The sequence below is a fragment of the Columba livia genome, chromosome 1 (assembly GCF_036013475.1).
Source record: "Columba livia isolate bColLiv1 breed racing homer chromosome 1, bColLiv1.pat.W.v2, whole genome shotgun sequence".
NCBI lineage: Eukaryota > Metazoa > Chordata > Aves > Columbiformes > Columbidae > Columba > Columba livia.
The window spans coordinates 115,059,129-115,086,342 of record NC_088602.1 but is presented as its reverse complement, the minus strand read 5'-3'; the positions used below and the strand labels follow the sequence as shown (position 1 = coordinate 115,086,342).

At 34.7% G+C, this 27,214-nt stretch overlaps 1 protein-coding gene across 2 annotated transcripts in view; it reads right to left on the bottom strand.

The window, feature by feature from the left end:
* The window catches only part of NLGN4X (neuroligin 4 X-linked), a 182,501-nt gene that overhangs the window by 108,976 nt on the left and 46,311 nt on the right, over positions 1 to 27,214 (bottom strand). For both annotated transcript variants that reach the window (XM_065074099.1, XM_065074104.1), the window contains exon 3: positions 20,687 to 21,529. In XM_065074099.1, coding sequence (XP_064930171.1) covers positions 20,687 to 21,158 — 472 coding nt within the window. In that variant the 5' untranslated portion in view covers positions 21,159 to 21,529. The remainder of the gene's footprint in view (positions 1 to 20,686; positions 21,530 to 27,214) is intronic.

Sequence of the window (27,214 nt, the reverse complement as noted above, 5' to 3'; positions counted from 1 at the left end):
TATATGAGTACGTGCACACAAAGTAATCTGTTTCTAACGACTCTTCAATACAGCTGAAGTTAATTAGTATTATTTACAAGAAATTAAGTTATAGTTTGATTTATTTCATTAAATGATTTTTTTTCTAATTATTATGGACAATAAATATTAAAACTAAAGTAGATTGGTTCCTCTCTTTTCCTTGTAAAAGCACACTTCATTATTACAAAAATTTAGTGATAGACAAATATTGTTCAGAAGCCTAAACTTGCACTTAGATTTCCAAATAAAAAATTATAAACTGTAGCTTAGGTAGCCTTTTACTTGAATTGTCTTCAAGGAAAAACAAACAAATGCAAAAAAACAACAAACATATAGTTGTGCAAACTCAGCCAAAACAGTTCAATGTCACTGAAAATGCACTGCCAAAATATAAGTTGATGAATTTGAATTCGCCTCATCTGTCGTGTTCTATTCCTATTCCTCAAAGTAAACATACTATTTATTTATCTGTATTATTTTCAGACAGCTTAAGACCACTGGTCTAACATGCCATTCCCTTTTGATAATTGTCTGTGACAATCCCTCGTAATTATAACCTCACATGCCACCGGCATTGAGCTTTACCTGGAAAATGAATCCGCAAGGTGGTCTGTGATAGAAGGCTCAGGCCTGGAATGCATGTCCACTGGCTCCTGCACCAAACTACACATCCACTCCAGCAACCACCACATTCACTGTCACGAAGCTTTCTACCACAGCTGACTGTATTTAGGGCTTTGTTTGCAGGCTTCACATGGGGTTTCACATGTTCTTAATTTATACTGTTGAAAAGTCTGAGGAAATCTCTGACTTTCTGATATATATTCTTGTGTAACAACAAAAAGCCAAATTCTACATCCAGTTAGCAAGATACAATTAAACAACAGGGAAGGGTGCTGCATAGACATAGAGGACACACCTTCAGTATACCCTCTTAGAAATCCAAATTATCCTGCTTCATCAGACTTTGGCTATCATTGGTTTCTATAGAAAAACCTGCAACATTTGAGTTAAACGTTTGTACAAAGTTAACATCCCAACAAGCTTTGAAGGGACCTGGTATCCTCACAATGTTGAGGTTTTTCTTGTAATACTGTGTACTTGCTATAAAAAGAATTATCTCTGAAAATGCAATGTAGCTAACAATCATTTTCCAAAGCATCTGACATATAGTTACATCATTAGGATTATTCTTGTGTTCAGTTTGGTCAAGAACAACATAAGAAAACACTGGTTATATCATACCTTTGTACCAAAATAAGTAACGGTAAACAAACTTTCAGTCCAAAATTTAACAAGGGTTTATCCTTAAATCACAGTACATTTCTCATAAAGAAAGTCATAAACTATTTTCTTATTCTCATTATACCATTAAATCTCTTTTCTATGCAAAATATTTCACTCTGCTGCTTTAATTAAGGTTCTAGAAATGAAAGCAAGAGTCTTTTTAACTCTATTCTATATATAATGTTGTTATTCATACGATACTGCTGTTCTAGCTTCACAAACAACAAATTGGGTCCATGGGAGTTTTGCTGCTCTCTGTTAGTTATTACTGTTAGCTGATAGTGCCCTGTATTTCATTCATATTGACAACTTCCTTGTATTTTTTTTTATATTAGAGTACATATGCTAGTCTTTACAAATAAAAACTCTTTTATCAAGCTTATGAATTACATAAATTAATTTGAAATGTCCCATGACAACAAGGATAGAAGGTCTTAATTTTTGTGACTTCCATATGCAAGGCTGGTCTAGAGTTTTTCTGAGAAAGACTGTAAGATACATTTTTCACTTGGTTTCATAGGTCAATGAGCCTCCTGGAATTGTGTCTCTCCATCTCTACAGATAATTACGCTGCTAATTGATTTCAGCTTCAATTTCAATGCCTTATACTGCTAAAAGTTTGACAAAAAAATATCTGCAGTCTGAATATCAGAGATCTAAACTAATGTTGCCTCTGAGGAAAGTAAGGATTGACTCAGGAATGCCACCTTCTCTGCTGTAACAATTGGCAGCCCAACCAGCATGACCATATAAAGTAATCCAGCTCAGCTGGTGTGTAAGTCAGGACTACCCAAAATTATGCCATCTATTGCTGCCTTAAATTGACACAAGGAAGATGGAAAGATTTGGGAATATTGTGAAAGCAGGGAGCCAGAAGGATTGAATATGAGACCAAAGGTACAAATGTCTAAGAAGGAATTATTAAGTGTTTTTGTATCCAAATGATTGTAACTTATTATTACTATGTGAGAGCTCTCATAACACTAAATACCAGAGAGGGCAAGGCAGGGGCAAGGCACAGTTCTACATTCTTATTAATTTCATCTGTTAATATAAATACAAATTAAGGTATGGTGATTGTACAGGATCAAATTAAAAGCTAGTTTTATTTTATATTATGAAAACACTTTTGTGATTTTTTTTTAAACTTTTTTTTTTTTATTATATACGGTGGTAATAGTATTTTGCTCAGACAGTTTAACATTGGTGGCCCACACAAAAGCTGTTGGCAGCAAAGAAACTATGCTATCCACACAATGTAAAAGTGAAAATGCATTCAATATTTGTACTAGGTTGGAATAAGGCATAAAAATTCCCAATGAAAATTGCCAGGGAAGAAAGTCTTATTTATTTTCTATTAAAACAAACAAACAAAACAAAACAAATTAAAAAGATTTAATAAGGAATTTGGTGGGTTCATGTTCCTTTAGTAGAGCAAATAGATGGATTATCTCCCATACCCTAGATAAATGCCTTAAATGTTGATAGTGAATTAAACTTCTGTTCTCCTCTTACTTGAATCCACTCCAGAAAAAAAAAAAAAAAAGTTTTAAAAGTCTGAGAATATTTGTTTTTAAAACTCAAATAAACCTAAAGGTTACAACATAGATCATATTACAATTGTGTGCAATGCAATGAAAGGACTTTGTCCTTGGTGGCAAAGCTGTAAATAAAAATAAAAAATAATTTCTTCCATTTTACACAACCATGATTTAACTTCTGAAAAGCAGATTTACTTAGGCAAACCCGCACCATCGGCAAAATGCGTCTGGAATCTTTATATGGACCAATACTATCACAATTAAATTACCATTTATAGAATTCGTTAAATGTAGGACTTATTTGATGTTCTTTGAAACAATATGATCTTAAATATAGAATAAAACTTCACTCTGTACAACGTTGCTTTTTCTTCTACTCTGACATTATCAATTTCATTTTATTCTACAAATGCTGCTGTAAAAGAAACACATGTCATATATTTCCAAGAAATGAAGTGGAGCGGAAACAGCAACAACAACAACTATAATGTCTTGTTGCAGGTGGGTTTCTACTCTGACATTCCCATCTGAGCCTCCTGAATGCCACTTGTGCAATCCCACACATGCTTCCCACAGCCCGACTGAAAACTTTTGTTAGGACTTTATTACAAGAAATGAAGTAAAATAAAAGAAAAGAAACAAAATAAAACAAAACTAAATTAAATCACATTACATTAAATTTAAATTAAATAACAAAAATGGGATGCCTGAAGTATTTGAAGTAGTCACACTTTAAAATCTCTGGCCTTGGTTCTTGTTATGTCTTTTCTGTTACATTAAAGTGTCTTTTAGTACTTTCTGTTTTCTCCCCATGAAGGTACTTAAACATTGTAATCAAGCCACTCGAAATCTTCTTTCTCATAAGCTAAACAGGTTGGTCCTTTAAATCTTTTGCTGTGAGACATTGTTTCTGGCTCCTAAGTAGCCCTTTTCTTCGTTCTTCATTCTTCAGTCTTACCTAATTTTTGAAAATGTGAGATCTATCAATGTCCTAAAAAATATCGAGATTGAAAGGACCAACTAAACCAATTTTTTGTAAAATACTAAAATAACATGAGTAGAAAAGAAAAAGTAATATATATATATATATATATATATATATTTTTAATGCAACCATTGTCAACAAAAAAAGATCAGTAGAAGCATTACATGCTCTGTGGTTGTTTCAGCAAAAAATGGGTGGGAGGCATAAAAAGAGAAATTGTATTTATATCCAAATACAGCAAATTGAGGAGTTCATTTAAAATGACAGAATAAATTAAATTATAGAAAAGCTTTCCTAAAAGCCACCTAATTCCCATACCTCTTGGGTGCTGCTCTGCAGGCTTTGAGACTGCTAGCCTGTTAATTTAAAAGCTTTAAACCTATTTATTGCTAATGAATATGCTATGCTGACAGGTTTTAAGACAGAAATATTCTGTTTATCTACAGGATGGGTACAGAAGAAGAACATAAGTATGACTGTACTCAGATCAAACAGTGCAGTTTCTTTCTTATGAAGATACCTGAAACATTAAAATTACACTTCTCTTTTTTTTCCAAATACCTGTTTCCAACTACTTACATTCCAATGCTTGGAGGAACAGAGGCAAAAGAAATAAAGAATTTCTGAGTTAATTAATGTTAACTATGGAAATTATCAGTTTTGTAAGGCCATATGTTTGTGTTTCTTTAGCAGTCCAGTGAAATCTCAGGCACACAGGCTGATATGGAAATGTCCAGTGAATGCAATGCTGTAGCTGTGCAAAAGGTAAGTGGGCAATTACAAGTGATGATGCAAAAACCTTGATCAGCCTTTTTTTTTAATTTATTTTTTCTTTAAACAGGAAGTCCATTGAGTGGTTAGAAATAGTAAGGAAAGGGATAAATAGGTGGCTACCGATGTGCAACAGATGGGCAGACAGCCATTGTGTGCAATGAAGTACAGCACTATTATTTTCAAATACTCCAATCAGAAATATTGGAAATGAAACTAATGAATTGAGGAAAAAGAACTCCACAAGATAGCAAATAAGTAACAAAAAAGCTTTTAAAACTTTTTAAAACTCTAGGATATGTTGTATCAATGAAGGAAAACTATCAAACAAAAGAAATGGCAAAGAGTACATCCTGAGTAATATCACAGCTGGACAGGAATGAGAATGAAAAATCCCAGAGACAGAATATGCAAGATGCTTAAGACTGCAGAACATGAGAAGTTTCTAATTACCTGGGCAATAAATATTCATTAACAACTTCAAAATTAATACATTGAAATGCAAATGGTAATAGATTCGCTTGAACTACTCAGTTTTCCTGAATCAAAGTAATTATGACCTTCTCTGAGATGGAAATCTCTCATCAGCCCTGTAAAGGGATCAGGTTGTACCTTCAACTGAAACATTTCATCTCAGATTACTAAGGAATGGAATAGATAAGAAGTAAGAAGGCAAAAGTAATAGATTTCATTTATGTGTAAATACAAACACAAATGTGTATACGTACAGACTTGGGATATATTAGATATGGAGAGTTCGTTTATGTAAAAGCCCATCTTAACTGCTCCTGAAATTAATACATTTAACCTAATGAAAAAACTGCCTGAACGTCATTGTCACTTATTGCAGTATAACTGAACTTTGTAAGTAAGATGTAAATTATTTACAAGTTGATGCTGTCCTACCATACAGCTCACTCCAAAACTAGTCTCTATGCAGGTAAAACCCTGAGAAGAGATCTCAACGTAATCATAATATGGTTTAGGGCTTTTCTAGAAAATAGAAATGTATTAAAACATAGGACTGGTTTTGGCCTACACTAAAAGAAGAAAAAAAGAACTACCAAATATGTCTATGCACACCTGTGAATAAAAGTCCAAAAGGAGAAAATTAATAGCTACAGATTCATATAGAAAAGTAACTTATTTGCAGAGAAGGCAGAAGACAGATATGCTAAAGGGAGCATAACTAAGGAACAGTGAAGATGCTGTGCTACCCAGGGAAAAGAAAAGAAAAAAAAAAAAAAAAAAAAAGGCAGAAAAGGTCATAATGGAATGACTGAATCCTATCATAATTTTTAAAAATTATTTATCCTTTGGTATCTGTACTGCTATTTCTGGATTAATGTATTCTTTACCAGATTAGATCTACTTTGCCATGGCCCAGTCTTACCAGAGAGGATGAAGGATGCTCTCTGCATACCCTTTAGGCTGGTAGGAATTTGGGTCAGGCCTTCCCAATGACTATAGAAATTACTGAGTTTTTTGGCAGTCACTGCTGCTTCCTCCTTCAGCAACCTTGTCCAATAAGTCAGTCCTGCCTGGTGAGGTTCAAATTAGAGATATATATTGTCATGGCCATGTGTTGTTAACAGTTCCCCAGTTTGCTAGAGCTTTGGATTGTTCCCCAAAGGTATTCAGTTTTCTCCATCATTAAGCCCAAGTATTCAACCTGGGCATGGTGAGTGACTTGGCTGCTATCAGATCCTCCTTTAATGGGTGTCCTGACAGCAAACTGGGCAAGATCCAACCTATCATCTGCTGAACTTCAGAAAACAAATGCAGTGCCTATACTTTATCTAAGAAAGCACACAACTGCCCCCTGTAATTAACATAAGTTTTCATTTCAGGAGATAATTGAGAGGTCCACCAGCTTCCTTAAATTAATTTCCTCTAAGCTACAGCACTGACAGCCCTCTTCAGAGAATGAAAAAACACTTTATTTTTCTTTGCTCATTTCTGTGGCCAGCAACTTTTCCTATGAAATGTAACTTTTCAGCAAAAGTGTAAAGTTTGTCTTTAGCTGTTCTTCCTGAGAGCTTATCTATGCTACTGTATCACACAGTAAGGAGTACCAAAGTGTAATGCAAATTATCAGAGTATGCAGGCAACTTTGCAGGAAATATCAATCAAATATGAAAGTAATTTTCAAAGTAATTTTCAGGCAAATATAGTAGGTTAGTGCTTTTTAATTGTTCATGAAAAATTCACAAGAGTGTATGTACTGTCAAGGCTATAGGCAAGCCAACATATATTTGGAAAACAATACATAAGGCTCTTAAAACTACTTCTTCATAATCTCCAGGAACTATTGTAGGCTGTATATGAGCAGCACCAAGACTCCAGCATTATGTCACTCTCTGTGCTGCTAAAAACAGTTCCGATTAATGTTGGTCTCAGAATTTCCACAAAGAACACAGAAAATCACAGGTATTCTCTATCTGTGATTTCCAAATTACCAAATTTATGTTGGAAAGAAAACAGAAAACTTTGCCAATTCTTTTGATCAATATGTCATGTGGGGGTTGGAGGAATCACCCTTGTTTTATGCTGATGAGTATATAAGGTGCTAGCTCTTGCTACTTTATTCTGTTTCAGCTGAAGTTCACTTTACCTTCAGATATTGATTACTGAAACTGACACTTGCTTAAATTCTCAGGGCATGAATCATTACCATTACAATACATTAGATTAGCTGTGGCTTTTCACAGTTTGTGTACTTTAAACTCACAATAAACACAGAATAAAAATGCATTAGCTTAAGCATCCTCCATTAACGCTTTTACATCTAGGTTAAATGTCAGGGCATTTATAACAGACTAAGAATGTGCACGTAGTCAGCTCATGTAGCTACCTCTTTTACTGCAACAGACAAATTCTATCTGAATTTTTTTCAGTCATTCTTAGTTGTGGTGAAGACAGAGTGATGCACCTGCTGGTAGAGAGAGGACAGGGCCACCATGGAACCATTTAGACTTTGAAATCAAATCAAGCTTGCAGCTAACTGATCAGAGAGAGCAAGCTGGGGAATACCCAACCAAATGCTGTACTGTAAATGGGAACCAGGGAAATGTGTGATATTTTCTAGTAATAACCACCTCTTGGGTTATGTAGAAAACAACATTTTCTAGTTCTACACAAAGTAAATGTGCTGCATGCAAAAAGAATAATGTGTCTTCGAAGAATTAAGCTCTGAAAACAAAGGTAGTCAGTTTCTCCCTGTAAGGGTTGTTTAACAGCCACAAGAAAGTGAAAACAGCACAGATTAGGGTGTTTGGTTAGACGGTCTTAGCTGACTGAAAAGGGCATTAAACAATTTCCATCCATAAAGAAAGTATCTGATGGTGCCAAAGTGCTGGACCCAGTGTACAAGTACATATCCCACTAGGTCCAGTCCCAGGAGGGTGTTTACAGGTCATGCAAGGTATTCATTTCAGAATGATCTACAAGGGATATGCCAACTAGGCCAGCTGGCAGAGCTACTAGAGCAAATACTTCATATTGTACTCAGGAGCAGTTTCTTTATTAGTCAAGAGATAATGAAGAAAATTAAAGGACTCACAGAAATATTCCAAGCCATTATGTTGCATCTGCAAACAGCATACTTTCTTCCAGGATCCATTTGTGACCTCATGTTTTTGGTAAGCCTTATGAGAGAAATTTAGTAACTACACATCATGAATTAGTAAGAGCTTTTTTTTCATTCATCAGTAATTTGTCTGATCCATTCTGAGTTTAAATAGATTACACTGGCAGCTTATATGCCTTATCCAACCACAAAGTTTTTACCATCTTTCAGTATTCAAATGGCATAACTCTTCTGGCATAACTCTTATTGTCTAGATGTCTTTTATCTCTTGGAAAAAAAATATATGCCAACTCATTTCTGACTCTACTTTGTGAAGACTGAAAGTAAGGAATTAAATGTAAACTTTGATAGTAAGGTTTCACTCTTCTGTCAGTAAATGAGTCAAATCACTTTTTAGATGCCCAAGTTTTAAAACTCTTTACTGAATTCTTTACAATTGTCATGGTACAATGGCTCCCAAATCTATTGCCCTTCGGAACTTCCAGAGTTTTGCTTAGAGGTTACAATAGAATGCAATGATAAGCAAAGTGCTGCCAGTAAATGGGTTCGGAGTGGAATAACATAGAGCCTAGAAAAAGCTATGCACATGAATAAATAAGAATGTTGTCTTTTAAGTTGTCAGTATATAGGAAGTAACTGATGTACAGGTGTTTCCTTCTTGCAGTTGTTTCTAACCCTAATTAGCATGATCCTGATTATCTAAATGGACAACTAAGGCACAAAAGCAGTAGATAGCCTGTTTTACATCTCTCTCTGTCAGAAATGCCCTCAGACCACCTCAGCCCCAATGTACCTTAGCTATAGAATTCTTTAGGTAGATTAAAAAAAAAACCAACAAAAATACAAAAACACACACACACAAAAACAAAACCAAACAAAACAAAACAAAAAAAGGGCAATTTTGCCTCACATGTCTGTATTAAACAAGAAATCTGTAATAAAACTGTACAAGAAATGGAGAAATTGGAAGATATATTAGTAGGTGTTTATGGTTGCAATTAATGCTTACAAAAGAAATAGAAAAGTCACAAACCACAAACAACAGAAAAGTTACTTGTAGTATACTGACACATTCATTAACTCGTGAAAAAAAACCACTTTGAACTACCTCCAGTTTTAATGCAGAAAAAAATGTTTTATCATCTGTTTTCAGGCACTAATGGCAACTACCTTATCATTTCTGTTGAGGCGAAGAAGGAAAAAGATCACAAGAGGAAAAAAATTATCTAGATGAGCAAACTGAAAAGCTAGTTATTTGGATTTTGAAATAAGTCAGTAATCCCAACACTAAAGCATCCTGATTTACTGTATTAGATATGCAAAACAGGCATGGTAAAATAGCGTGCATTTAGAAATTTGATACTATATTAAGTCATAACACATTTGGAAACACCACTTACAAATGGCATAAAATATTAATATAGTATTTTTAAAACCTGATACATGTTGTTACTTTCTAAACTTATCATTACTTAATAAATTCTTCAGTTATTTCGAAATAACCTCAAATTATCTTAAGTATTACAGGCCACATTTTCAATGGTGCTAAAAGCTGAAAATGAATGGTTGAACTAAAGCAAGACAGATGTTATACCATGAAGGTCTTTTGCTGGCTTCTTAGATGCTCAGGAATTTTTATAGGTCACTATACCCATTTAGAAAACTGACACTTTCAGTATCTGAACATTATCCCACTCTTGAGTCTTACATTATCTCAAATACTTGTTGGCCATATTTGCACAAGGGGGTGTGGGATGAGAATTTCATGACAGCAAGCAAATGCAAGCAAGAACTGTTCAGCTAAAAATGAATTATGAAAACAACAAACAATAACAACTACATTAAAGAAAACCCTAATGTGTCACCATAGGGTACATTAGGTTCTTCAGGAACTACCCCACAGCCCAAATGCAGCTTGTCAGGCATAGCTGAGTGATGCACTGAATGAATCCAGTACACAAGGACTAAGGTATGAGAAAGAATCAGGCTTTCTCCACCTGATCCATTCACACCCACTGCATGGTTAATTTTCTGGTACAACTATTTCATAGCTGCCTCCCTTTCAAAACTTATTTAAGAGCTGTAGATGATGTTTCTTCACCTTTTGCTGCTTCTTGTGTGTAACTTTGGGGAAAAAAAAAAGAAAAAAAAAAAAGAAAAAAATATAATTAAGAATATCTGCATAACACCATTTGTGGAGATAGAAACTGAGACTACATCTAGCATGGTCAGTATGTTGAGGGAGGTGACTTCCCCCTCTACTTTGCTATCATGAGACCCCACCTGGAGTACTGCATTCAGCTATGAGGCCTGCAACATGAAAGGAACATAGACCTGTTGGAGTGAGCCCAGAGGAGGACCACAAAGCTGGGCTGGAGTACATCTCCTATGAAGACAGGATGAGAGAGTCAGGGTTGTTTAGCCTGGAGAAGGCTCTTGGGGACACCTTATAGCAGCCTTCCAGTACCTAAAGGGGATCTACAAGAAACCTGGAGATGGACTTCTTACAAGGGCATGCAGTGACAGGGCAAAGGTTAATGTCTTTAAATTGAAAGAGGGTAGACTTAGATTAGATATAAGAAAGAAATTCTTCACCATGAGGGTGGTGAGGCACTGGACCAGATTACCCAGAGAAGCTGTGGATACCCCATCCATGGAAGTGTTCAAGGCCAGGTTGGATGGGGCTTTGATCAACCTGACATAGTAGAAGTTGTCCCTGCCCATGGTACTAATTGGTACTAATTGATCTTTAAGGTCCCTTCAAACCCAAACCGTTCTGTGATCCTGTGGTTTGTCTGTTTTATGGTATTAACTTTTAAAGTGAGCAGAGTTATTCACTTATAACATGAGCAAAGAGAGAGCAGCAAAAGTCAGTAACAAAAAGTGTTTCCAAGGAATAGTGAAACTGAATAAAGAGAAAAAAAATATGTCTTGAACATCCCTCAGCACCTTTTTGTGAAAATGGCTACAGTTAGGAATAAAAGTTTACCTATTCGATCTGTCTGCATGGTTTGGTTCTGGCAATAAGATTGAAAGTATTATAATAAATGAAAATAAAGAATAGACCATGCTGCATGATTTTTAGAAATTTTTCTCATTTTTAAGTTTACGTTACTGCATTTATTTATATTTTGTACTTTCTTCAATCTGTTTTCATTAAAATATTCCCACTGCGAGATTGTCATACTAAGCTACTCTCTTCTGTACAATATTTGTGCTATTTTCTTAGACCAAAGCACACTTTAAGGTAATTTTTAGTAACAAACCATAGCAATGGTTTGTTATGGACGGTTTTATACATTGTCACAGTAAACATCTGATTTTATCTAACTCCCAAGGGCACACTCTAGTTATCAGTTGCAACTCAGCCTAAGGCATCTATTCCCTGGAGACAGCACAAGATATATTGTTTAGGTAGAGAGAGTCCTGATGATAAAAGCATTTCAAATTAGCAGAACATAAACATACCAGTCCTTTGAATCAGATACATTACACATGGAAGCCCTCCATAATTTGCGTACTTTGGAACTCTGACTTTATATAGTTTATTTATACTGTTAATTCCAATGCCATGATAGCAAAAAACTTAAACACGGTGTACTGTCAGTGAGGATGAAACTTCAGCATGCTTAGCATTTTTGTCTCAGTGACATAAGAGGATGTAAAATGCATTTGCCATTTTGCACGATTCAGCTGTATAATACAGAAAAGAGAGTCAATGGCATCATTGAGAAAAAGGTCTGCCTCTGTCTAAGTTCATTTTATAAACTGGAAGAACAGAATTATTCCTTTTTGTGTAGGAATGTTTCTACTAACTCACCATAACCAAACAGATCGAATTTTCTATTTTGGAATCAATTCCCCCATCAAATGCCTTGTAAGAATTTCAAAGCAAGTATTATCATTTGTTATTCAGTTGCAAACTGGTATATTCTTAGTTTGCTTCTCATCTAAACTTCTATTATTTAATAATAAATTAGTTTTGTGCAAGTTTGTCAGTGTGAGTGCATGTTTTCCTTGAATAGACTTTATTCCGTATACAAATTTCTCAGTCCACAAAAACAGGATGAACACTAGCAACTTTATTATTTTTCAGCTTGATAAAGGAATGGGATATCTTCCTATCTGCCTAAAAGGCATAAACCAGCATCTAAAAATCAGCATGTTTTACTGGTGTGTTCACCAGCATCATTTTTGGCACTCTCAATGATGTCAACAGATAGAAAAAATGAGTTTGCTGGTAACTTGTGCTCCCTCTGCTGACAGAATAAAGCATGAAGAGCAAGGAAAAGCATAACTGTTGGGGTAGTATTACAAATGCGGAATAGTTTCAAATTTCCTAGCCACACTAAAAATACCACATAAAGGATAATTTCATTCTAATTTATTTGTAAGAAGAGGAAATGTATATATTTGGATTGGGTTTTCATTTGCCCTACTGCATATTTACTTAATCAGACAATGTATCCATGATTTCCAGCTATGATGGTTTGTAAACATTACCAGTGATTAATCGGATAGTAATTTGAGTCAGCACAAAGTAATTTCTCTCCATTAGATTAAATATGTCACACCCTGTCAATTAAAAATCCATTTAACACCAACCCAGCAATAATAAGCATGTTGGAACAAGGCACCAGGAATTCTATTTGTGACTAAAATTCCCTATATATAGTATAGGAATTTGGCTTAGCATTGCAAGTAAATTTATTCTTTGCTAGAAGTTTGCCTACAGCAAGAACTGTAAAAGACAAATTTTTCTTTTATTATAACATTTCTGTAATGGATTTTTAGCACATCAGCACCAGATAGCTGTAAGCATTAGTTCATGGGTTTATAGTAATGGGTTTATAGTAATGATTTCTTATTGTTTGTCACATTGTGTACCAGGAGCAACGTCTGGATTAAAAAAGCCCTAAACCATAAGAATAGAAATTCATTCATATTCCCTCAGATGTTGATAATATCTCAAGCACAAATGAAATATGCTATCCTTAAAATTCTCTTTTTTTCCTTTTTTTCTATTTGGATAACAACCACTACATTCAACCAATACTATCACACTATTTCAGCATATGTAATTGATTATATGCAATTCTGAGAATTTTATCTGGAGTCATAAGCAAGAAGCACCGATGTGTAGAATTGAATGCTGGAGATATTATTTAATTTTTAAAAGTATGACAAACCAAACTACTATGCAAAAAGCCATTATGTTCTGGAAAATTTTTTTGTCTTTATTTCAGTTGTCACCAGTTTTTTTCAGGAATTTGGAGGAGCAAATGATGAGCGTTAGCTTTATTTTGGTTTTGCATTAATTTGTTTTGTAAATACTTAAACATTTCTGGAACAGAACTGCAAATATGCCTGAGTGCTACCTATGAGTATCACTTTGACGTGGGAACATTTCCTTTAAGTATTTTCACAGATGTGAACTAATTTATGAGTCTTATGAGAAAGTTGAACTACTCAAAAGGCACCGGTTTTGTCTGAAGCTGTAACTAAGATGCTAAGTAAGGCAAACTGAACTTAATTTTAATGAAATTAAAAAAAAAAAAAAAAAAAAAAAAAGACCCCACAATAAATAACTTTCAAAACTTTCTGACTTACGCAAAAAATATCCAATGGAAAATCAATGAGCTTATAAGGTCTTAATAGGAAATTAAAGCAAACACAGATGGTGTGGTCATGACACTGCTAAGATCCACACATATTCCACACTATTCACTACTCAGAAGTCTGCTGAGCACCCACTGTACTTCCCTAGGACAGAGACACAGCCTCACTGCTTGTAGGCATTGTGTTGATTTGCATTTTGTCAAAAAGCAAGAAGACACATTGGGAAAAAAATACATTAAAACCAAACCAAAACAAAACAAAACAAAGAAAACACCAACAAACACTACCAAAAAAACCCTAGAACACACTGCAGAGATCAGTAGGAGCCAAAGGGCAGAATGAAGTAGAATTGCCTGTCTGATCTGTCTCATGACCCACACAACTAAAGACTGTTTCTTTTGCGTCGCTGAGCCAAATGGCACAGCGTCTACATCTCTACAATTCTTTGACTAAGAGAATGATAACATTAATTTGTCTTTGCAGAAGAAACATTAATTCATTGTGTTTTAAAGAACATTTGCCCCATTCTAGCAGGTTTTTCAATATGAGGCAATGATGAGACTCTAGGAAACTGTGCCAAAAATCCTGTTCAGATTAGATAATGTGATACTGAATGCTGAATCTTCTCACTAGGCTTCTCTGCATCTCAGTTCCTGAAAAGGCCATTTGAATGCAATCCTGTAAAGTGCCTGTGGAATGGGCAACTCCTGGAGGGAAGGGCAGCATTTTGAAATCAGCAACTAAATCTGAGTTTAGCTCTAAGGATTTAAGAACTTTATTTCATCTAGATTAGAGTCCTGTTCTTTGGTGTCAGAAGGTATTTGTGACTGTCAAAACCAAGAATGCAAAATAAGGACCTGGATTACCCACAGCTTTATCCTGCTAGGCAGAGGATAGTCAGACATATGCCTTCTTCTTTCTCACAGATGCTGCAATATTTCTGGATTAGAAGGAGGGGATATATTGGACCCTAACTGTGAAAGAATTGGCTTGAGGCTCTCTGACACAATGGGGAGTTTATCTTTCACACAGGAGAGCAATTTTCTCTCTGTCACGAAAAAGTTTCTGTTTATGTTCAACTGGGATTATATGCAGTAATTCCAACCTTGTCGTTTCATATTGTAACTGTTATCTATTATTAATCCCTCTCACTTTGCAAAGCGATACAAGCATTTTATAAAATGATATGTCTTATTGTGTATATTTTTTGAACAGTATAAGCTGAAATGCACTTAAATAACAAGAGAATTTTAGTAAGGAATTTGCATTTTTCTGAAGAAGACAAAGAATTGACTGAAAGGTTAAGGTTAAAGGAGGTTAAAAATAGACCAGTCATAGACAAAAACTGTGACAATCTTGAAACTGAGAACAAACTTGTTATATTCTATTTTATCTCAGAAGAAACATCTGTAATATGTAGCTATTCAAACATCGTCGTCTATTAAAAAAAAATACTAAATATGTTTTAAAACAGATTTAAAATATTTTTAAATATAACTATTTAATGAATTTGCTTTTAAAAATACTTCAGAAAACAGAAGTAAGACTCTACATACCTATACCAAATTATAACCAACTTTAAAACAGATAATAAAGATATTGAGGCAGAATCAAAACTATAAACCTGTAAACAAGAGATATTGAATTCTTAATTTCTTGAAGCTACATGCATAAATTGTGAATTTGACTTGTTAAGTAGCTACTTAAATTTACAAAAGTAGTGAAGAAATAATAGAACAATTGCAATTTTGATATTACTTGATAAATGACATGTATGCATCTACTGAAGCTTGCAACTATATACAGTTTAGGAGAAACTACTCTATAGAAATTCAGGTTTATTTGTAAAATAGGAGTTAGTATTACTATTATCACCTGCTAATAGTTCAACAAAAATGTTGTACTATATTGTACCTATCTTGTATGCTGTGTTACTATCTTTACGTATGGACCCTTACTCTTCATGTTAATAAAGAAGCCTTTGAATAGTTTAGGTTTCTTTATTCCCTGTGATCAAATAATTGTAAACATAGGACTCATCTTTCTACTACCTTTTTCTCATTCACCCCAACGAAAAATAAGCCAAAAATTTAAATTTTTTGTCAATCAGGTTTTATCAGTATAATTTTGATTAAAAGACTCTTTCCAAGTTAGACACTGCAGTTTAACAGCACCAACAAGGAGAAGGCTGCAAACAGTTATATACTAAGCAGATATTTGATTAATATGAAAAGGTGGCAGAGTATGCAAGCTATACAAATAACCTAATGCACATCTTCTTTATCAGTTTTGGTCAAATGGTTAATTTCTTTATTTCTTAGTCAAACAGACACAGAGTCTAAAGTTGCATGTACCTTTCCTTCACATCACTGCTTAGAGAAAGAACACTGTTGATCTCTTTGCTCTTGCTCAAGACTTTTTTTCTTCCTGGTAGCCCACAGTTAAATATAACACTAATCCTGGACAATGCTCTCAGTTTCTCTAATCTAATGAAAAAATCATGACCAATCCATTCTACCTTAATAAGCATCATGGCCTGCCACCTTTTGTTTTCACTTCAGCTGTATTTATTGTGATGTAAATGAGACAAGAGCTCACAGTGCATTTTTAGTAAGCAAACCTCCGAAGATGCTAAATACTTCATTAGTTAATCCCTAACAGATATATAGTGGTTGAATAGCTACTCACTCATGTAAAATGTACCCTCTATTTCTATACCAAAGTAAGTAAAGTATATATGCTAACTATTGACCATGCAAAGACAATGAGAAGTCACCTTTTCATTTTATTTTCTGTTTAGATCTGAACAGAGCAGGTTTTAAACAAAGAAACGAGAAGATTTTAATGTTTTTTGGGTTTCATAGGTTTTTGTTTTGTTTTATTTTTACTTTGCCTTGCTTTTAACACAGTTTCAAATTTTATCATAGAAGAAATTCAAATTTAAGGTCTTTTCTGTTTGTTTTTAGTTATATTTTTCCCCAGTTGTGATAAGAGTTAGCAATCTCCTTCAGCATCCACAGATTCAAATGATAAAGGCCAGGGATTAAGCACAGCCGATTAACAGTCTGTGTCCTCTTCAATCTAGCATTTCCACTGTAGATAAACCCATATTCAGACTGAAGTTATCATAAACAGACTGTCCTCAATATCATTTCCCTAGATGACCTCCTCAAAACAGACATTCAAGTATTCTTGGGGAAAATTACAGTTCACAGTAACTGGGAAAGCTGACAAGACAGCATATAGGCACACTAATGATTCTGAAGATCAAGCCAAATGTTTAGAAAGCAATTAGGATAAAATAATAATTGTACTATAAATATTTTATTTGCTTCAGTTCTGGAGTAATTTATTGTAAATTTGACATATAAAATAAAAGCAGTTTGCTAAGTTTTATCTTTATTGCTTGCACTGTGTATCTTTAAAATAACTACGTCATTATTTATACTTATTATGACAAAAAGTCTTGATAGATTATAGTGGTTGCAATTTTTTCCCTTCCAAAGCCAAAGGAAACAAACACTGAAATTCTCTTGGTACTCTAGATTCTCTGAAATACAAGTTTTACTCTAAGGAAACTCTCAATATAAACCATTTGTTAATGAACAACAGCAAAATAATAAAAATCCGCATGGACAGAATTGAAAGTAAATGTTTTGATTTCTATTATAAATAATATTTTCACCTACATTTTAAAAAAAGCTCCTTAAACAAAGATATCTTCTGCTTCACAGGAACAATTTAACATAGAAAATTTTGACAGGATTCTGCTACTGTTTCACATTTCAAATCTAGAATCTTATGAGTCAAAAGAAAGGCTTTGATTAATAAGGATACAAACTGTGTAACAGAGTCGTTTAATTTCTTTACCTAGAGATGCCAACTAGGTTAAGAAACTATAAAATTTTATGTCATTTAATTTCAGTGTATTTCTTCAGCCAGAAGCAGCAACATTTCAAACTATTTTATCATAAAAAACTAATCTTATCTACCTAGTTAAAGCAACTGTATTCATCTCTTATTTCCATTAGTTTATACTGGCAGAATTCCAGTGAAGCAATTCTGAAATCAGATGAATGCATGTGTGCATTTAGTCTTCGATTCTTTTTTCAAAGTATATGGTCAAAATTCGGTTCTCTTTGACCAAACCAAACAAGTAATAACAAACAGGTCATGCTATATAGATTAGAAAAAACAAAACAAAACAAAGCATCAACACTCAGTGTCATTTTAATATGTTATCACCAGAATTAGTTTGAATTCAGCACTGCATATGAACCCAGTTAATTCATTAAGGTTGTTCATAATTTCTTTTCACCAAAGTTTTCTTTAAAAAAAAAGCATAAAAGGATTCAGATTAAGTTTTATAGTCAGAACATTAATTAGGTTTGGATGATTCTACCCACCTTTTCTTCCAGACACAAAAGAGTTTCAAAGCTCTTTTAAATACATCTCTATTTGAGAAATAATTTAAAATGTGAATTTAACTCAAAGTCACTCACTTTGAGATCTTGCTTCAAAACCTAATTTCATGGTCTGTCTCCATAACAACATAGCTTATTTTTGCAAACTAAGACTCATATAATGAAGTATAATGTGTTTAATCAGATTGTACAGACTACAATTTAAGGCTATTTATATTTAGTGTGATTTGGAGACACACTAACTTAGGAGATGTGATTTGTAGGTCAGTTCTCCTTAACAATCCTTATGAGCAGAAGCTTGCATATTTTCCTCACCAAAAGAGCCACATTAAGTTATATTTAACTAATGACAAGATATACAGCATACAATTAAAACATCATGTATTCTGTGTATTCATTTTTAAGTTTCTTGTTCCCCATTGGAACCTGCTAAAAATGCTTGTCATATTATACTGGAACAATTTTCTTTAACCTCGTCAGTGACACCAAACTTGTCTCTCATTATTCATCTATATACTTTGTAATGCATGGGTTTATTTTTTGAAGAGGATATATAAAAGAAAATAGGCTCAATTTACATTCTATTTAGTGTAAAAAAAAAAAATATCTAAAACCAGGAGGAAGAGTAAAACGCACACTTCTTTTGTTGAATTAAGTGGAAAAAAAGGTCTACAATAGGTAAAATTAAATTTATCAGTCCTTTCTATTTTTAATCTAAAAGCAAATATCATTAGCTATTACAAGCAAGATGAGGAATTTTATAGTTTGTTAGTCATTCAGCACACAGTACTTTATTATTCTCCATTTAATATCAAATATACTTTTCCTAGACATTTGTATGTATTTTTCTATGTCTAATTTCCTCTCTTCCATAATTAATGGATGGAACTTCTTATTACTAGATTGGAGAAATATATGAATTTATTAACAGTGGGCTTTAAAATAAAACTGAGTTAGCAGATCTGATATTCCTTTCATGAGAACAAATCAAATCTTAACATGAAATGCTTTCTAGGGCAAACTTGTCCTATTGACTAATTAAAAGCTGCAGGATAAAATCCAGACCACAAGGAAATCTGGGAAAGAATTATCTGTGTTATTATCCAAGGAGTGAGATGCAGTGCAGCGAGACTGGAAGAGGAAAATAACTCAGTGAAAAGATCTGCTTCTTTGTCCACACACACTCACACATGCACACACAGAGCAACATACATACAGCTTTTCTTTCAGAGCACTTTTCATTTAAGCAGCTTGGCAGTATTTATGTTTGCAGAGCTCCCAGTACTCCCAAACCTTCTCCTTTATTTTTAGCTTTCAGGTTTTTGCTTCAGCTGATGAGAACAGGAAGAGAAGGTGGTTTGCTTATTACTGGCAAACAGCTTAGAAATTCTCAGTAAAGAAACCAATCAAGGCAGAAGGATTATAATAATCAAAGTACAACATTTGCATATTTAGAGTATGGTTACTGACAAACAACAATGCCTTGGTTATGCAAATCAAACCCCCAGCTAACATGAAGGGATTTGCATATCTGCGAGAAATCTGTCACATTATGCATTGGTAACTACATTCTAGGTGGCTGAAAGAACTGGCTTTTAGCACAATATTAAATATAATTGCCAGTATATTTTTTTATTTGCTTGCGATATAGAATAAACTTTAGTCATGCAGGGCCTGATGAAGACAGTTCTTCTTATCTGTAGGAAGCAAAATCTTTCAGATCCATAAAAGCCATATTCAGTATGCCATAAAGCTAGAATGTTTAAGATCAAGTTCATGAAAACATTCAGAGAGTTGTGTTACCAATTGTGTTTGTCCTTTTCATCTATGTAAGGCAGTTTAAAGCAGCCCTCTTGAGAGAAGATTGCAGAAAACAGATGAAAACTTAATGTCTCAGTTCAGCTCTGAGTAATAAAATCATGTTTAATTCATTTTAAATTTAGTGAATGAAGAAGAAAAAAGTTGGACTGAAAAGTTCCATAGGTAAAAAACCTGGAAAAAAAACTACACACTAAACTATTATAACAACTTTCTATTATAAAGAAAATAAGATTAGGGAAGTTCCCCTTTAAAAATGAGTATGTGGCAGTATTTCCACCATTCATACATGGGAAAATAAATATGTTACTTTTGGTTAATGTTTATTTCCCCTTTCCTCTCTTGTGAATGATGCTCAGCTGTAGTTCAGACCTAAACTTAAGGCTGGCTTATGCTCCCTAGCCCCTGTTTCCAAATGAAATTGCAGTTTGGTGTTACACTGAAACATGGAAGAGAATTCATGCAAGCATGTTTAATCTACAAAGTATTACTTATAATGAATGTTCAGAGGCATGATCCATTTCCACAGATAAAACATGGAGGAAACTGAGCAAGAGGCTTTAAAGACCTGGCTACTGTTCATGTGCAGAACTGGTGAGTGCGCTGCACAGTGGTCCTTAAGTGTACTTACCATCCTCTGTGGGCACATAGATGTTCAAATACAGGCAGTCTTCATTTTGATCTTGAACATATGTCACCACAGTATCCAGATTGGCTGTAAACCAGACCGGCAACATGTCGTTGAGCAGTGACCTCTCATCCAGGTACTGAGGGCAGACAGCAGCAAACTGTGTGGCGTTGCGGACACCTGTCCAAGATGATGGTGGCTCTGGGGGCTGAAATCGCCTTTCCCCAGTTGGAGGAGAGGCATAAGGAACACCCAGGTACTGCTCCACTGGACCAAGGATCTCATTGGGCAAAGGTGTTCTTAAACCACGTATTTTGCCGTAATTTGTGGTAACCACTGGATATTGTGCTTGGCCATCGATGAGAGTAAATCTTATAGCCAGTGCAGTTATCCACAGGAGGAAGTTAGAATTCAACATGACACACACTGGAGTGAAGATCAAAGGCAGCCATAGGAGTCCCATTGGTTTCGACATTATTTAAATCAACATCAGCAGGGCTCCTTTTTCCACAGCCAGGAGAAAATTAATCAGTCAAGGAAAATGAAAACTAATACAATAAAATGTAGTCAAAGGAGATGAAGTGATGGAAGTCGTAACCTTTTTAAGGAAGCAAAAAAACAAAACCTGATGTGTGGTAGGTGCCTCAGCTGACTGGTCATAGACAAATCCTGATGTCAGAAGAAACAAGGGAGTGTTTGCCCATAAGGCCCATTCCAGACTTCAGCATTGGCTTAATCCTGGCAATGCATGGCACTTTACAGCAAGTAGCACAGGGAGATACCACAGTTATTCCACTTCCCCAGTGAAATGGTTCCTTCCAGTGAAGTTCAGACCACTCAGTCAGCCTGCAGCCAAGAGAAAACAAGAAATACAAATCAATGGACACATTAATATTGTCATAAATCTAAAAAGAAAACCCAAACAAAACAATTAAATTCACACACTACTTTCATGCCAAGGCCCACAAATGTTTTATGGACTCCAGGCACTGTGGTTAACTATGTTTCCAAAGATATGTAAGATAAGAAAACTGAATATTGAAGCCACAAACTTGTCAGAGTTTATACTGCAAGCCAAACATTTCTGCTCCTGTGTATGCTTCCAAACCAAACCAAACCATAGCCCAAACATTGCTGCTTTCAGGAAGGGTATCACATTTAAGAGCTATCTCCAGGGCATTTTCTGCTCTAAATAAACAGCATCTCCCTTTTAAGCATATTTGCACTCCCACAGCAAACACTCATTAAATGTTTTGCTGTATTTGACAATTTCTCTTTGTTATGATATGAATTATATATATAAATATTTTTCACAGGTATACTCTTCTTTATGACAGTTTAATTTACCTCCATCTAATTCAGAAATTCCAGCTAATATATTAGCACTACATTAGTTCAAAGCAAGTATGAGAACAGCCAAAATTTGATACAAAGTTGTTGGTTTTCATATCTGTTTTCTTTGTTCTATGTCTGACAAAAAGGAACAATGGAAACTGAAAAGAAAAAAAAAAATGTGATACAATCTCTCAAAATTCAGATTTGGCCTAGATAGGGTTACAACTATGTAACGCTATCTTCTTGTATGCTTCTACTTTTAATTTTTAGACAGAAGGGAAGTCATACAACAATTCTGTTAATTTATAATGAAATAGAAGTCAATTATATATTTATATATGCTAACCAGTGCAAGCAGTAAAAATAAACACACAACACTTGTTAATACTTATATTCTTCTACCTGAACAAAAAAATGGAAAGTAATTCCACAACTAAAAAATCCTTATTATAGGAAACTGATACTGATACTTTACATTTGATAGGATGAACACACATTTATATATAAAACATATACAAGTGGACTACCAGGTCTTGTTTTCAGTCAGGACTCTGTATCGTGAAGATATAGAATCAGTTTTCAAGAGCAGAAAAAATACAAGGTAAGTAGCTATTGATGGTGATTCCAAATAAAAACAAACAAACAAATAACAACAACCACAGACAACCCAAAAATAACCACAGGAGACATCTATGCTGATTCTTTTAGGCAAGAAAAAGAATCTGAAGTAAAGATAGAAAACTCCTGAAATTCTTCGATGACTTTATTTTAGCACTCGTACTGCAAAATTTTTTAAACAGCTGAACACCAGAGGCCAGATACATTTCATTTCTGGTGAACAAAATCTCTATTGACATTTTCACTGGTAAATAAGAGGCTCAGATGCTGCCTCCAAAATACTTGCAACTTAAGCATAATTTCTGCAGGACAAATCAGTAACAGCTCTAAGTGCCGTGTCCCTGAAGGCACCACCAGCTCTTGCAGGCCCTGCCAAGTCCCATCTGGGACCTCTCCCCACCCTGCTCAGGGCCATGGAACCCAATTTCAACCCAGCTCAGGGTCATTGGTCTCTGCCCGAGCTATGCTCCAAGGAGTCCTATGCTCAGACCCAGGCCCAGTCCAGATCTTGGCCCAGTCAAACTCAGACCTGACTCCTCACCCTGACTGGCCTGATGAACATTGGTCAGTGGCAGGGTCCTGTCCCTGTCCCCAGCCCCGCCTCAACGGGGTGTTTTAGGAGGATGTCCTGTCCTGCACTGTGGGCAGCCCCACTCCAGATGCTCCCTGACACTCAAAGTGGTCAGCCAGATATCAGTCAAGCAAAATTCCTCCTCAAACACCACCTTCCCTTCTGATTACTGCTACCTCCTTTAACAACAGAAGTCAGTAGCAGGAAATTGATTTTGAGTAGTGTTTTGTCATGCTCTCTCCCATCCTGGCTTTGGTATACTTTTCTGACCATGCAGCACAAAGCAGATTTTCCAGTTGTATCCAACTGAGGATTTAATCTGTGCTCAGGGAGGAGCAGCAGATCCTATTGTCTTGGCATCCACACTGCAGAAGTTTGTAATAACATCACAGGAAAAGGAAATGTGGAATCAAGCACTGAGAAAAATGACAAAATTGAAGGAAGGACAGTGATCTAGATGATGAAAAATGGATAGAGAAAGAAAATAATTTGTGTGGGCAAACACAAAAGGAAAAGAGGAGACAAAACAAGAAAGACAAGTGGAATGACAGACAAGAGTCAAGACATTACCAACATGGAGAGAATGAAAAATGACAGCATGCAGAAACGTGGAAATCCTCAGCTGATAAACATACTAAAGATAATATACAACTGTCAAAAATGTGGTTTAGTAAATAATATTTATCCACACTAATTACAGGGTGTCTTTGGATCAAATACCTAGTTATATGCCATCATTTTGAATGGTGTGAAAGGACAGGAAAAGGGAAACATTCATCATTGACCTGGAACTGAATTTGCTATCTGATTCCTTATCTAGGAAATAAGACCAACAAAAGTTAGCTTTGTGGGTATTATATCTACTCAGAAAATCTGCTTTAATTTCCCTGCCTTATCAGGATCATGTACATCAAGTTTGCATTTCTGACTCATGCACACATAGACATTTAGATTTTAAGAATCTTGAATCTATAAAGAAACATCCTCTTGGCTAACACCCAGAATACTGCTAGCTCTCTCAGCCCCGCTGTCTGACCTATAACAGACCTGCAGTCTTTGCCAACCAGTGCAAAGACAGAAACAGTAGACAGTGATAAGTGCATTAACACATTAACTAGCCATCAGAACAAAAATAAATAACATGAAGCAGAATCTTGTGAGAAATTATTTTTCCTAATTGAAGTTATATGTTTATTTTGTTGGGGTTTTTTGTAAGCGTTTTACCATAAAGAATAATTTCAACAGCATATTATTAAATCATTATTTTAAAAATGGACTTATAATAACCCTAATTTAACATTGTAAACTTCAGTAGGGATGAGTATCTGAACAACATATTTACATTATTAATAGGTTAACCAAGTTACATGTCAGTATGATTTCTGTGGTAGTACCTTGCTGTTCAGTCACAGCAATTCAGCGGGTAAGAGGGACTTTTAGTGAATCAGAATACCGTCATTTGTCTTTTACACCACATTCTAACATATCTCTTATTAATTAACTCTTGAAGATTTAAAAATTAGAAATTAAAAGAAACTAAAATATCAGTAATACAAATTTAAGAACTATGATGTATCCTTTCTTAAAGTGAAAACGAATGTCAACTTTAGAAACATCATTATGAACCTTGAAGCTCGTCCTTTGTTTATGGTTAGAAATAACTGAAGACAAAGGTGGATCATTTATATTATTTTTGTAAATTATGGAAATCCTGAAAAACAATACAAATAATATACAAATGTTAAATTAACCTTTTTTTTTTTTTTTTTTTTTTTTTAAACAATGTGTTGTGTTTACCCTCCTATGAATTTCTCTAATAAGTCTCTCTTTGGACAAGGTCCGTAAAACCCTCAGCTTAGAAAATACAATCACCATCTACTTTTCAGGGAACGGACACACATTTACTTTGTATCATTGCTTATTGCCTCCAGCTACCTCTCTTGTTATGAATTTATCAGTTCCCATACACTATCAAAAATGACAATGGGATTGTAAGAAAAGGCTGTGTTGTCCCTAAATTGTTTTTCAAAGCTGCAGCTCTCTCAATAATGAAAACCATTTGAAAAGCAAGCAGAGTGAAAGAAAACATGTGATGATCAATCCTTTTCAAGAAAACAAACAAACGAACACCTCACTCCTTAAGCACTCTGTAAAAAATCAGGTGTTTAGATCTAATTATAAAAAGCTGTTATTGAACAATCATAGATACGGTTTCCCTGATTTTTTTCCTGCATGATAAACAAACAAACAAAGAAAACCACCCAACCAAAAAACCCCTGTACCACACATTATGGCCAGGAGGACCCAAGACTTACTGGAAATGTTCAGTTAAGACGGTTGCACTTATCTCACTGACTTTTGAACGCTAATTTCAATTGGCATTGTACCTAAAAAGCATGGACAATTTTCAGTGGTAAGATAGTTTTCATTATACTTTCTACTTTCTACTTCTTGATATAAATTGATGAAGATTGCAAATAAACATGAGCTATGAATATTAGGAAGTAAGAAACTTGGCATAAACTGTTTAAAAAATAAACTTTAAATTACTAACTATCCCAAAAATAGAAGTGTGTTCTACTCAGAATAAAATTTGACCATTCATGGTATGAATTCAAGATTCTTATGGCTGAATAGACACCACAGCCATTCAAAAGTCTGAAGTTTGAATTCAAGCGAGTTCATGACACACTCTCAAATAATAAGGCAGCAATTAACTTTGATTGCAAAGTGGTCTGAAAAGGTACTAAGTCTTTTCTGTTCAGAAAGAGTCCAATGCCTAAAATATGACCATGCACAGTGATCAGAAGATACATTTATAGTCATTGTCTAATTGTGACTCCAAAGTCTTAAGAAGATACTACTCTTCCAAGTACATATTTTAGGGAAATGTACAAAAAATTTTCTTCAGTACAGTCTAGTAAAACTGCTGATTTAATTTCCAGCTTTTACTTCTGATATGACCTTGTAAAAGAAATGTAACACTCTCTGGGTCTCTCTTTTTTCTTTTCTGCACCTCTGTTTTCTTAAATTCAGATATATTACTCCAAAAGCAAAGATTATGATCTGAAAGAAGATGTTCAGCCTTGAGTTCCTGTAGAGCAAAATTTGTTACGTCTGGAGTGAAAAAAATAATTTATGGATATATAACAATGAAAACATACATATAAAAATCACTATTTTATAGGTATTATTTTAGGTTTGTACAGTAGTCCTTTATAATGTGAATAAACCTTAAAAAATATCAAAGCTTCTTACTCATCACTGCTGCAACACATATAAAATAAACCTTTCTAACATGGAATGGGCTTAACTTTTTTCAGTTAATTAAGGTCAAATGACTAAAAAGGAAATTCTTAAGGGAATCTATAAGTCTCTGTCTAAATATTAAACTGGGAAATTCACAGTCCTCATTCCTCCGTCTTTGCCATTAACCCTATGGTATGCCTTCCTCAGTGATGGAAGAAAACTCTTGTCTGAACCATCTGAGAAACTGTCTCAGGGACTGATTGTTAGGCAATTTGATCTCTCGAGGCTTTTTAATGTTTAGAATTTGATATCTTCCTGTTGTTTTTCCAGTCTAAGAGAAGGAAGCATTACAAATGTTACCATAACCAGAAGCAGAGTGGGAAAAGCAACTTAAACCAACTGGGCATGTAGCATTCCCATCCCATTATATGGCCAAAAAAAAACCAAACAACAGTTGCTGCTCTATTATACAGATTCCTAGAACTTAATTACATGGGAGAAACAAGCATGATGTTTTCATTGCATTGCCTAGTTCAGCTCCAAGGTGCTGATACTGCCTTCATTCATATGATAATGTCACAATTATGCACTCATCCTGGAAAAGGGAGAGTTGAGTCACTACCCTCATTAACCTGAAGAAGTCTACACCCACACCTCCCCTCTTTGAGGTTACAAACGTTAGATTTCAAAGATTGGAATGGCTATGAGGATTGCTTTCACATTGTCATTTCTAAACTGAAAGACTTTTGCTCTGAGAT